Source organism: Mustela erminea, chromosome 9 (assembly GCF_009829155.1).
Source record: "Mustela erminea isolate mMusErm1 chromosome 9, mMusErm1.Pri, whole genome shotgun sequence".
NCBI classification, from domain to species: domain Eukaryota; kingdom Metazoa; phylum Chordata; class Mammalia; order Carnivora; family Mustelidae; genus Mustela; species Mustela erminea.
The window spans coordinates 113,380,896-113,393,475 of record NC_045622.1 but is presented as its reverse complement, the minus strand read 5'-3'; the positions used below and the strand labels follow the sequence as shown (position 1 = coordinate 113,393,475).

General features: G+C 61.0%; 1 protein-coding gene across 14 annotated transcripts in view; it reads left to right on the top strand.

Annotated features, from left to right (window-relative positions):
- Positions 1–10,649, top strand: part of AP2A2 (adaptor related protein complex 2 subunit alpha 2) — an 82,163-nt gene extending 71,514 nt beyond the window's left edge. For 10 of the 14 annotated variants that reach the window (XM_032358356.1, XM_032358352.1, XM_032358349.1 and 7 more), the window contains 10 exons: positions 1,573–1,731; positions 1,961–2,121; positions 3,525–3,607; positions 5,180–5,269; positions 6,281–6,404; positions 9,238–9,354; positions 9,442–9,511; positions 9,641–9,775; positions 10,359–10,444; positions 10,498–10,649. In XM_032358356.1, the coding sequence (XP_032214247.1) occupies positions 1,573–1,731; positions 1,961–2,121; positions 3,525–3,607; positions 5,180–5,269; positions 6,281–6,404; positions 9,238–9,354; positions 9,442–9,511; positions 9,641–9,775; positions 10,359–10,436 (1,017 nt within the window). In that variant the 3' untranslated portion in view covers positions 10,437–10,444; positions 10,498–10,649. Of the gene's footprint in view, positions 1–1,572; positions 1,732–1,960; positions 2,122–3,524; positions 3,608–5,179; positions 5,270–6,280; positions 6,405–9,237; positions 9,355–9,441; positions 9,512–9,640; positions 9,776–10,358; positions 10,445–10,497 lie in introns of those variants that run through there. The other 4 variants (XM_032358355.1, XM_032358354.1, XM_032358351.1 and 1 more) reach the window with 3 other exon arrangements.
- The last annotated feature ends 1,931 nt before the right edge of the window (positions 10,650–12,580 follow it).

Genomic DNA, 12,580 nt, shown 5'->3' with positions numbered 1-12,580 from the left:
AGAGTCAGACACTTAACCGACTGAGCCACCCAGGCGCCCCGGACAAAAGATTTTCTTTAAGAAACATTTGGGGCTCCCGGGTGGCTCAGTCGGTTAAGTGTCTGACTTCGGCTCAGGTCATGATATCGGGGTCCTCGGATCGGGCCCCATGGCGGGCTCCCTGCTCAGCAGGGGGTCTGCGTCTCCCTCCCCCCGCACCCGTGGTCCCACGGGTGCACACATAAATAAATAAAATCTTAAAAATCTTAGAAATCAAACAAAAACATTTGAATCAGGGCATCTGGGTTGTTCAGTGGGTTAAGCATCTGACTCTTGGTTTTGGCTTGGGTCACGATCTCAGGCTCCTGGGATTGCGCTCCATGTCGGGCTCCGTCCTTGGCAGGGAGTCTTCCTGGGACTCTCTACCCCTGTTCTTCTCTCTTCTGCAAATAAATCAAGAAATTTTAAAACGAACATTGGAACCATTATTCAGGAACCAGTGGTAAAGATCTTGCAGTAGGTGGTGGGGGGAAATAATCCCCATTTAGGCCGTAGGTCTGTGGGCTGTGGTAGTCCCCTTCGGCGCTCCTCAGATGGTCAGACTCCTACGACGATGGTGTTAGGAATGCAGTGCCGTGAGGAGCTGTGCTCCCAGGAGCACTGACACAGGTGCGGGGCGGGCCAGGAGCCACCTGGAGAGGTCACATACACACCCTTTCTGATGGTGCAGAAGTTTCTGGCATTCCTTCTCGCGACAGCTCCTCTGTGGTCCCCATCCCTGCTCTGCGGGCCCACGTGACTGATGCCGCTTCTCTCCTGGGCCGTCCCCTTCCTGAGGAGCCCAGCCCGTCTGGTGCGCCAGGAACAGCCGCAGCCTCAAGGAAGGAGGGGCGTCCCCGGAGCAGGCTTCTCGGCCCCGTCAGAGCACACGCTCTGTGCAGAACACACGTTTTGGGATGCCTCCTTTAGCTTGGAATGGCACCGCTACGTGATACCACCTGTGACACGAGATCCTTTAGAAGTTCAGTGTGACGTTGTCACTTAGCGTGGGAGGGAAGGGGCGGATATCTGCAGAAACGGAAACGGACATTCCCGTCCCCAGGCCCGGGTGGCCGTGCCGGAAGCAGGCGGCGGTCAGAGGCCTTGGCTGCGGTGCGACCCGCCAGTGCCCGGGTGGGTGCTCACGTGCTGGGGCAGGCGCTCGGCCTCCCTCGGCTCACGGGGTCGTCGTGTTCCTGGGGGGGTGGGTGTGTGCTAAGGCCCAACAAACGTGAGCGCGGCGGTATATGGAGGCGTCAGGGCCTAGTCCGGGCATCCCAGACCGACTTGTGCCTCCACGGACATGCCGTGAGCGCTTGAAAGTCATTCCAGACGTATTCTCAAGGCCGAGTGGCCCGCCCCGGGGCTGACGAGAGCCTGCTCGCCACCCGGGGTGCGGGGCCAGATGTTCGCATCAGCTGGGTGAGTGCTTTGTGCGGCAGTGGTCCCCCGTGGGTTGGCTCTTTGTCTTCTGCTTAGGATCAAAAAGCAGCCGTTAAAAAAAAGTGTGTCCTGTAGGTTTTTTAATCTGCTTCTTCCTCTGTGACTCAGTAGGACTTACACACGGGTAGACTGAGAGCATGTGCTGGCCGCTCGCGGACCCGGCTCTCAGCTCACGCCCCCTTTGGAAGGGGGACCCTGGCGTGTGAGGCCTCAGTTCTTTCTGGCCTCCTTTGTGGCAAAAGTGTTTTCAGAACTTTTTTTCCCGTTCAGGTAATCTTCATGATAAAAGGTTGCTCTTTTTCTGGTTGTGTGAGATTATGACTGACCCTCCAGCTGGGGGCTGCAGGCTTGACCCTGGGGTACAGACCCACTCCCGTGCTGCGCGCTGGCCCTGCGCAGCCTGGCGGGAGCCGTGGGCGGGGGGCGCAGGCACCTGTGCCTGCTTGGCTCTGGCGTGTCTGCAGGTTTCCCGCTGACCCTCTCCTTCCCTGTTTTCCAGTCCACGCCTTCTCCATCGGCAGACCTCTTGGGTCTGGGGGCCGCACCCCCTGCCCCCGCAGGCCCCCCCCCCTCCTCCGGCGGGCTGCTCGTGGACGTGTTCTCAGACTCACCCTCCGCAGTCGCGCCCCTGGCTCCCGGCTCTGAAGACAACTTCGCCAGGTAGTTGGTCTCTTGTGTCCTCGAGACTGGGACTCTCTCGAACTCTGGCTCCTGCCCGGGGCCCACAGTCTGCACCAGCTGCTGGCAGCAGGCCTCGGTCCTCACTGCCCAGAGCGTGCTGGCGGGTTTGCTCTGGACCTGGCCCCATGCTCATGGAGCGTCAGTCCTCACTCGAGAAAGGTGGTGAAGTTTCTCCAGAAGAGACTTCTACTGTGAGCGTGCCGGCGGGCGCCCGGCCTGCCCTTGTGTTCACGCGCACTCCTTAGCACGCCCTCCTGCTTTCTCCCTGTCTGTGGCGCTGCCACCCTCCCCCGCCAGCCCCATCTTCCCTGCTCCCCGTGTCGCCTCATCAGGACATCCCGCCCCCACTGTGCATGGAGCCCTGCTTGCTGTGAGCCCTCCGCGGGGCGCTTTGTCCCCGTCTCCAGGACATGGACATCACAGTGCCCTTCCCAGCGTGTTTTCTTTCCTGCTTTCTTTGCTGTGTGGTTCCGTACCTTCGTTCTGTCTGCTCTCTGTCCCTTGTGTGTCTGCCGGTCTTCAGCTGGCCAGGAGGTGTGGGAGGGCCTGGCCTGGGGATGGGGTGGGCCGGCCAGATGGAGTGTCTTCACAGAGCGGCCCCTGTCCTTGGCTGTCCCGATGACAGCAGCAGGATTTGTATGGTTTTGTGGTTTTCGGGTCTCTCGGTGTTTGTGCTGCATGTGAATTCTTGCTTCTTGCTGCTTGTTGGAGGTGGTGAGGAGACGTGGGTTCGGACGGGTGTGAATTACAGTCTGTGGCTTCTGGAAGTGTGGAGTTGGGAGATTGAGAAGCACCGCATACCGCAGGCCGCGAGGCCTGGGGACAGAGCCGGGCTCTACACTGGACGTCCTGTTCTGGACAGTGGTCTGGTGTAGGGGCGTCCCCCGACATTCTTGGCCCTTGCGTGTGCAGGTGCACATGGTGCCTGGGCCACAGGCCTCCTCACAGGGGTCGGGGTGTGGGATGCGTGGTGCTGCCTGGCGGCAGCTTGCCCACTCCCCAGCATGGCATCTGAAGTGGGGGATCCTGGCCACTGGGGCCTTGTGGCCACGCCGGTGGTCAGCCCTAGAGCTGTGGCCAGTGCCCTGCACCAGCTCTGGCCCGAAAGCGCGTGCAGGCTGCACCGTGTGCGTGTTGGAACGTGGGTTGGCGTGTTTGTGGGGGACACAGCCCCATCCTGTCCTGTCCTGTCCTGTGTGGTCACATCCAGGTCTCCAGTGGGCACCCTTTTTCTGGTGTTTCTGTGATATTTTCCTACCTTAACTTTACTCTGAGTCCCATAGAGGTTTTTCTGGCCTTTTTGTTAGACTCTTTTTCAAAGCAGATCTTTAGATTTCCATTGGGTGGCTCTGAGGGACTCACACTCTGTCCCTTCCCCCTAGGTTTGTCTGTAAAAATAATGGTGTGCTGTTTGAAAACCAGCTGCTTCAGATTGGACTGAAGTCTGAGTTCCGGCAGAATTTGGGTATGTGCTTTAATTACTCAACGAAAACCTTCACTTAGGAGCTATGGGCAGAAAATATTCACAAGTCACGCATCCAATAAGGGCTTAGTTTCCAGAATATACAAAGAAGCCCTAAACTCAGCAACAGAAATACAACCCGACTCAAAGATGAGCAGAGGACTAGAGCCAACACCCTCCGAGAAGAGCCTGCCCACAAGTGGGGATGCGCACATCAGAGCTCCGGTGATGACCCGGTTCCCGCTGTCAGGACGGCTGCCGTCCGCAGAGAGCGGGACCCCCTCGTGTGGGAGGGCATGCAGGATGGACCCTGCACCCCGCACGGTCGGCGGAATGGAAGCCGGGCAGCTGCTGTGGAAGACGTCGTGGCGGTTCCTGCAGAAGTTGAGAATGGAATGACCGTGTGATCGGGGAGTTCCTCTTCTAGTTATGCACCCAGAGAACCGAAAGCAGGGATGTGTGTGGACGCTTGCACGCCCGCGTTCACAGCCGCTGACCCACGGGAGCAGCCCCCACGTCCATCGACGGACACGTGGGTACACGTGGTCCATCCACACACCATACTGTCCCTCGGTCCCACGGAGGGACACTCTGACACCTGCCACAGCTGATGGACCTGGGGGACGTGATGCGGAGTGAAACAGGCCAGACACAGAGGAACAAATACTGCAGGATCCCACCCAGATGGGGTCCCTGGAGTCCCTGGATTCGCAGGGACAGGGAGTGATCGGTGGGCGCCGGGGAGGGATGGGGGTCAGAAGCTCAGGGGGAGAGAGTGGACAGTGGGCACTGGTCCTGGGGGAGGGATGGGCTCAGTGTCTCGGGGGGACAGAGAGTGGACGGTGGGCGCTAGGGCCGGGGGAGGGATGGGGGTTGGTGTCTCTGGGATGGAGAGTGGACAGTGGGCACCAGGGCTGGGAAAATACGGAGGTTGGGGTCTCATGGGGACAGAGTCTCCATTTAGGTAGATGGAAAGTTCTGGAGAACCTTGGTAAGGACGGCTACACTACATTATGAATGTACTTAGTGCCCTGGGCTGTGAGCCTAGAGATGCTGAAGATGATTCATTTTATGTGTGTATTAGCATGACTTTTAGAAAATGCTTTTGAGGCTCTCCCCAGAACGCACTGTTGGGGTGCTGCTGGGGGCACCGGTGGACAGACAACAGCCTGTCTTCCTCTTGGGTGCCACCTCTGAGCCGTTTGAGGGCAGTGTCTTCTGTGTAGGAACAAGTGTGCGTGGGGACAGAGGAGAGAAATAGCGCATCTGCCCTCCAGGGATGCATTAGGGACCCTTGGAGGGTCAGCAGAAGCCTCCTCCCAGGGACTCTACTGAGAGAGGGCAGTGACGCGCCCCCTCAGTGCCGGGGCTGCCGCCTGCTGTGCTGCCCTCGTCCTCAGGAAAGGATTTGAAATGCACTTTCCGGCCCCAGCAGGGGGCGCTGTGACCCCATGTCGGCCCGCACCCCGAGTCCCCGTCGCCCCCCGCCCCAGCTCCGCCCCAACACGGGGCCTCTTGGGTTTTCACCGTTACCGTGCAGGGTGTGTATGAGACACACTGTGTTTTCTCTTCTAGGTCGCATGTTTATATTTTACGGAAATAAGACCTCCACGCAGTTCTTAAGTTTCACTCCAACGCTGATCTGTTCGGACGACCTTCAGACCAATATCCTTGGTCTCGTGTCCTCTGTGCCCCCAGCAGACAGGCACTTGGGGCTTAGAGGAGGGTTTTGGGGAACTTGTTTTTTAAAATGTATCTGACAGAGAGAGAGAGACAGCGAGAGAGCGAATGGAAGCGGGGAGCGGGAGAGGGAGAAGCAGGCTTCCCGCGGAGCAGAGTCCCATGCGGGGCTCCGTCCCCCTGGGGTTGTGACTGAGCCACTCGGGCGCCCCAGGGGACTTTGTGTTTGTTTGTATCAGAAGAGCTGGATGCCCCAGCTGCCATGGCGGCCTCCAGCCGCTGTCTCGCCTCCAGAGGGAGCTCCTCGTGGGGGGTGGGGGGTCGGGGGGGTCGGGGGGTCGGAGGAGTTTGTGGGGACCGGCACGGAGGCCTCCAGCGCCCAGCCCTCAGGTTCCTTGGAGTCACTTCGTTTTCCTTGTTCTGTCCTCTGGTCATGTGATGTTCAAGCCCCTCTGAGCTCTGGTCTCCCCTGGGCGTCCCCCTGAGCGAGCAGCTGCTGAGAACACGCGCGCTCGGGCCGCGCACTCCTGCCGCGGTGCTCGTCTCCGGCTTGGCTCGTGCTGTGCTGTGCCCACACTGGAGCCTTGTCCCCAGTAAGTGCCAGGAACGTGGTTGGAATGTGCCAGCCGAAGCCAGCTCTGCTCTCCAGATCTCTGTCCCAGGGACCGGCTGAGCAAACCAAGTGAGGCTTGGGAGCGCCCCCCGCGCGCCTGACGAGGGCGTTGCCTCTCCTGAAGGAGGTGTGCGAAGCAGCAACCTGCTTGCCGCAGGCCAGGCCCACTTTTGTTGTAAGGTGACGGTTGAACACGGATTGTTAAAGCAAGTGTTTCTGATCGATCATTAGAAATAACGTGTACGTAGAATCAACTGTACCAGAGGTTTCTTCCAAGACCAGGAGCATGAGCTCTCTTACAGACCCTGTTCTAGAACGTTCTGGGGCTTGCTCAGCTTGGGCACAGTTCCCCAGTGTTGACACGGCCTCCTTGACACATACACATCTGAGCTTGCAGACCAAGCCCGTGGACCCGACCGTGGACGGCGGCGCACAGGTGCAGCAGGTTGTGAACATAGAGTGTGTGTCTGACTTCACGGAGGCCCCGGTCCTCAACATCCAGTTCAGGTGAGCAGCTCATGGGGCTGTGGGCCGGGTGGCCAGCCTGCTCTGCTCTGGAGCTTGGGGCTCTGGGGTCGTGCCTGCACACGGCCATGTCCCTGGGAGTCCTCTGTCCTCACTGAGTCCTGACTGCGTCCTTCCTTTGGAGGCTGTTGTGAGGGCTGACGGGGTGATCTACGTGAGTCGCGGCCCCCACCGTGCACGTTACAGTGTTAGGTAGGTGCCCAGTGTCTGGGAAATGAGGGAGAGGCGGTATGTGCAGGGTCCCGGGAGGCCACTGCGAGCCAGCGCTGTGTTGCTCAGGTCCCGTGCTCTCCAGCTGAGCGATAGGAATGGGGTTGGGGGGTGCTGCGCTATGGGGCTGGGACCAGCTGGGTCCTGTGTGCCCCTGCGTGGCCACTGCTCTGTGGGTCTCTTGTGGGGATGGCACCCCAGGCCCTCCATCTGGGGGGTGCATTGTTGCCTGGTGTCCCCTATGTGCCGCTTGGTCATTACCTTTTTTGAGACTTAACTTACTTTAGAGAGTGAGGGAGAGCAGGGGAGGAGCAGAGAGACTCTCACGCCGACCCCGCTGAGTGCAGACCCCGCTGAGTGCAGACCCACTGAGTGCAGACCCCGCTGAGTGCAGACCCCGCTGAGTGCAGACCCACTGAGTGCAGACCCCGCTGAGTGCAGACCCCGCTGAGTGCAGACCCCGCTGAGTGCAGACCCTACTGAGTGCAGACCCCGCTGAGTGCAGACCCTACTGAGTGCAGACCCTACTGAGTGCAGACCCCACAGGGGCTCCATCCCCACTGAGTGCAGACCCCGCTGAGTGCAGACCCCGCTGAGTGCAGACCCCGCTGAGTGCAGACCCCACAGGGGCTCCATCCCCGCTGAGTGCAGACCCCGCTGAGTGCAGACCCCACTGAGTGCAGACCCCACTGAGTGCAGACCCTACTGAGTGCAGACCCCGCTGAGTGCAGACCCCGCTGAGTGCAGACCCCGCTGAGTGCAGACCCCACAGGGGCTCCATCCCCACTGAGTGCAGACCCCACTGAGTGCAGACCCCACTGAGTGCAGACCCCACAGGGGCTCCATCCCCACTGAGTGCAGACCCCACTGAGTGCAGACCCCACTGAGTGCAGACCCCACAGGGGCTCCATCCCCACTGAGTGCAGACCCCGCTGAGTGCAGACCCCGCTGAGTGCAGACCCCACAGGGGCTCCATCCCCGCTGAGTGCAGACCCCGCTGAGTGCAGACCCCGCTGAGTGCAGACCCCACAGGGGCTCCATCCCCACTGAGTGCAGACCCCACTGAGTGCAGACCCCACTGAGTGCAGACCCCGCTGAGTGCAGACCCCGCTGAGTGCAGACCCTACTGAGTGCAGACCCCACTGAGTGCAGACCCTACTGAGTGCAGACCCCACAGGGGCTCCATCCCCACTGAGTGCAGACCCCACTGAGTGCAGACCCTACTGAGTGCAGACCCCACTGAGTGCAGACCCCACAGGGGCTCCATCACCACTGAGTGCAGACCCACACAGGGGCTCCATCCCCACTGAGTGCAGACCCACACAGGGGCTCCATCCCCACTGAGTGCAGACCCCACACAGGGGCTCCATCCCCACTGAGTGCAGACCCCGCTGAGTGCAGACCCCGCTGAGTGCAGACCCCGCTGAGTGCAGACCCCACAGGGGCTCCATCCCCGCTGAGTGCAGACCCCACTGAGTGCAGACCCCACTGAGTGCAGACCCTACTGAGTGCAGACCCCGTTGAGTGCAGACCCCGCTGAGTGCAGACCCCGCTGAGTGCAGACCCCACAGGGGCTCCATCCCCGCTGAGTGCAGACCCCGCTGAGTGCAGACCCCGCTGAGTGCAGACCCCGCTGAGTGCAGACCCTACTGAGTGCAGACCCCACAGGGGCTCCATCCCCACTGAGTGCAGACCCCACTGAGTGCAGACCCCACTGAGTGCAGACCCCACTGAGTGCAGACCCCACAGGGGCTCCATCCCCGCTGAGTGCAGACCCACACAGGGGCTCCATCCCCACTGAGTGCAGACCCACACAGGGGCTCCATCCCCACTGAGTGCAGACCCACACAGGGGCTCCATCCCCACTGAGTGCAGACCCACACAGGGGCTCCATCCCGGGACCCATGATATCACCACCTGAGCGACATCAAGAGTCAGACATGTAACCCACTGAGCCAACCAGGTGCCCTGCATTTTATTATTTTTTTTAAATAATGTTTTCTGTCGCTCCTTGGTTTCGGGCTATCCTTTTTAGTGAGTAGGAGAGAGTGTGTGTGAACAGCCGAGTCCTATGGGCGTGTGTAAGGTTGAAGTTTTGGAAGAGCGCATCTTCAAACATTAGAAACAGAATTGAAGACTGTGCACTGCACAGAATTCGGGGGTTTCTGTTTTATTCTGGGGCGAATCCTTGGCTTCGTCTCTTTTCATGGAAAAACGGAAAATCCCATATAATCTAAACCAACTCGGAGTCGTAGAAAATGGGCTGTGGGGAAAAGTGAGATGTAGAAGCCCAAGGTTGGGCCATCCCTGACCTGGTCTGACGGGCCCGGCGGTGCCTGGTCGGAGGCACACCCCTGGCCGCACTCACAGAGGCAGGCGCGGTGCGCGGTTGGTCAGTCCTCGTCCGCCAGTGACGCTGCACACGGGGATGGACTGGGCCTCTCTGTGGCTTCGTGCCGCCCTTCCAGAACACTCCGTGCCCACCTGCCGTCTCCCACAGCAGCGGGTGTTCCTGTGCCCGCAAACTAGTTCGGGTGTGTAGCTGAGGTTCAGAACTTCCGGCTGCTCACGTGCTCTGCTCACTGTGTCTCTGTGTTGCTCGTAGGTATGGGGGAACCTTTCAGAATGTGTCTGTTAAGCTGCCTATCACACTCAACAAATTTTTCCAGCCCACAGAAATGGCTTCTCAGGATTTCTTCCAGCGCTGGAAGCAGCTGAGCAGGTGAGCGAGGGCGCGCCAGGGAGGGGCAGGCCCGGTCCTCCCGAGCTGACGCAGCTTGGCGTGGTGACCCTTGATTTTACCTCACAGTCCCCAACAGGAAGTGCAGAACATTTTCAAAGCAAAGCATCCGATGGACACAGAAATCACCAAAGCCAAGGTAGGGTCTGTTGATGGGTATTCCCAGGGTCGGGACGCCCGCCGGGGCTCCGGAGGGCGGCCGGTTGTGTTGCTGTCCCTCTGTGGCCACGGTCGCGCTGCCCTATGCACCTGTCTCTCTGTGGCACAGATCATCGGGTTTGGTTCTGCGCTCCTTGAAGACGTTGACCCTAATCCTGCGAATTTCGTGGGGGCCGGCATCATACACACCAGAACCACCCAGATCGGATGCTTACTGCGTTTGGAGCCGAATCTGCAAGCCCAGGTCCGACTTGTTGAGCAAATTGCTGTGCGCGGCTGAGCTGTGTTCTGGTTGTGCTGTGCTGTGGGGCCCGAGCGGAGTCCTCTGACGACTTCTGATCCATGTGTGCCCCTGGGTAGCCCCTTGCTATCCTGCTGGTACAGAGAACATTTCCATCACTCCGGAAAGTTCCCTGGGGGCCACTCGCCCTCCACCCGGCTCAACCTCCTCTAGAGGCTACTGCCATGACCCCGCGCTCCAGCCCTCACCCCGCTGGCCCTTCGTGTGCCCCGTTAGCTGACCGAGCCCGACGGAGCTGCCTGGGGCCGTGTGGAGTGGAGCCGTGGTGCGGCCGTCCATCTTCCCTTCACTTGGGAAGCGATTGGGCTGGGGGTGCGGACCCCGGGGCTCCCAGCGTCTCCGCACGCAGGCTGCGGTTGGTTGCTGTCAAACTGCCCGTGTCTTGGCTGTGTGACAGGGTGTTTGCTATGTCCCCGCGAAGCGCTGGCTGCCCGCGGGGGCGCGCTGAGCTGCGGGAGCTCGGGGGGCCGTGGGCTGCGGGCGCGGGAGCCTGCGAGCAGCCGCTGACCTGAGGGTCCCGTTGCAGATGTACCGGCTGACGCTGCGCACGAGTAAGGAGGCCGTCTCGCGGAGGCTGTGCGCGCTGCTGTCCGAGCAGTTTTGACCGGCGAGGACGGAGGACGGGGCTCGTGCGCGCTGCTGTCCGAGCAGTTTTGACCGGCGAGGACGGAGGACCGGGCTCGTGCGCGCTGCTGTCCGAGCAGTTTTGACCGGCGAGGACGGAGGACCGGGCTCGTGCGCGCCGCGCTGTCCTTCATCTCCGCCCTTTGTCTTTGTTGTCTTGCCGCGAATAAACGGGCCTGTCCCCGGTGCCTCCGCCTCATTTCTCCAAACCGGATCCCTTTCGGGTCAGGATGGCGGTACCTGCGCGTGTTTCAGAGCCAGCGGCTGAGCCTGCACTGCAGTCGGGTCAGAAGGGAGAGTGGGCCCCGCGCTCCGTGTTCACAGAGGTCAGGACACTTCTGAGCGGCCTCTCCCAAGTGAAGGGAAGTGACAGTCTGAACGAAAATGCAGATTTTTTTGAAATGGTGTCGAAATGCTTCTGCCCTATTGTCATAGTTCATCTCCGATTCTCGGAGAGACGCAGCAGCAGCTTGTCCGTACTGGGGTGGGATCTTCCCTGGGCCATTTGGCTGCTGTGCTGGGTGGTGCCAGGGGCAGGAGGTATGTGACGAGGTCCACGGGCATGTGCGGCCCGGCTGCTGTCTTCAGGGACCTGGCTGTGGGAGAACGGTGTGCGTGGGTTTGCTGCAGCGGCCTTAGGGGGGGCCTTGTGGGCAGGGTTTGAAACCCAGAAGCTGCAAACATTGGGTGTTTTTCAGGATGACCCACAAGACCGTGTGTGCTGACGGGGTGGAGGTCTGTATCTCTTTCCCCACACAGTGGTGTTCACGGGGTACCCACAGCGCGCGGTGTCTGAGCGTTTTGAGTTTATGGCCCAGCGGTGGGAGGGCTGCTGTTGGCTTGGAGGCTGTGTAGGTGGTCTTGCTCAGCTCTGGGCTTTGAGGAAGTGCGCCGTGACCATGGTCCTCTTGGACTAGTTCCTGGTTTTGATCAGAGGATCAAGTGTGGGTGGCAAAGCAGGTTCTAGAGGGTGAGTTGGTTTCTTTCCTGGGGCGCGCGGGCCCTTGTGTGGGTGGAGGAGGGGCTCATTGTGTGGTCAGGGAGCGCAGAGCCATGCCGAGGGGGAGCTGGAGCCCGGCCTTGGCTCCGCCGGCCAGCCTGGGCTGTTCTTGGCCTCGGCTCTCACAGGCTGCTGGCACTATGAGCCGCCTGCCCGGGCACCCGCCTGCAGCCTGAGGGGCCAGGCCGGGAGCAAAGCTGAGCCAGGGCCTGTGTTCTGGGATGGCCGTGCCGCGTCGCTGTGGGGGGGGGCGGCAGGCCCGTCCGTCCTGAGCAGGCATGTCTGTTCTCAGCACCTGTGGGCCCAGGGAGAGCCAGGCTCGGTTGCGGGCTCCTCTGGCCGAGCAGTAGGAATCGGGCTCCTGAGAGGCAGGCCCTGGGGGCCTTGCGGGGTGGTGGCAAGGAGCACAGGCAGCCCTTGGCGTGGGTCTCGGGGAGGTGGGCGGAGGGCATCCCAGTCTGGTGCTGGTGCCACTGCAGAGGCCCGCGCTCAGGTTCCTGGGCCTGTCACTCTGGGGGTGTGGATTTGAGGGCTCACAAATGCCGCACGTGTGTGGGAGACGACACAGACAGAGCATTCGGGCCGGCACCTGTGCGTTGAGCAATGCTGTTTATTCCTTGTCTGTACACGGTGGGGCTGTCGTGCGGAGCACACGTGATGCCCGTCCCCAGGCAGAGCTGGCTTGCGGCGCAGGTGCTGATGCCGGTGGCCCTGCGCCTCCCTCCCGTCCCGTCTCCGGCTCCGGGGTCCTCTCCTCGCTGCCGCCCCTGCCTCTTTCCGCCCGTCCCTGCGCAGGCATCCTGCTCACGTGGGGCCGGTGGCCCCTTCCTCAGGCCTACCTCTAGAGTGGCCTTTCTCGCTACCCCACCCAGGTACCTGCTGCTCTGGCTATTCCCGGGGACCCGTTCTGGGAGGGATGAGAGGCCTTCAAAGTCTGGGAGGCTGTGTGGACAATCTGCGGGGATGGTCAGGAGGCCACCAGTGTGGTTCAGCTGGCTGGGCTTGGTCAGGGTCTGCGGCCCCTGCCTGGCAGCCCCCTTTCCCTCGGCTGCCCCGGTAAGTCACGTGCCAGGGCTCTTTGAGGCCTTGCCTTGTGGAAGGAGGGGGGCTGCCAGGCACGGCAA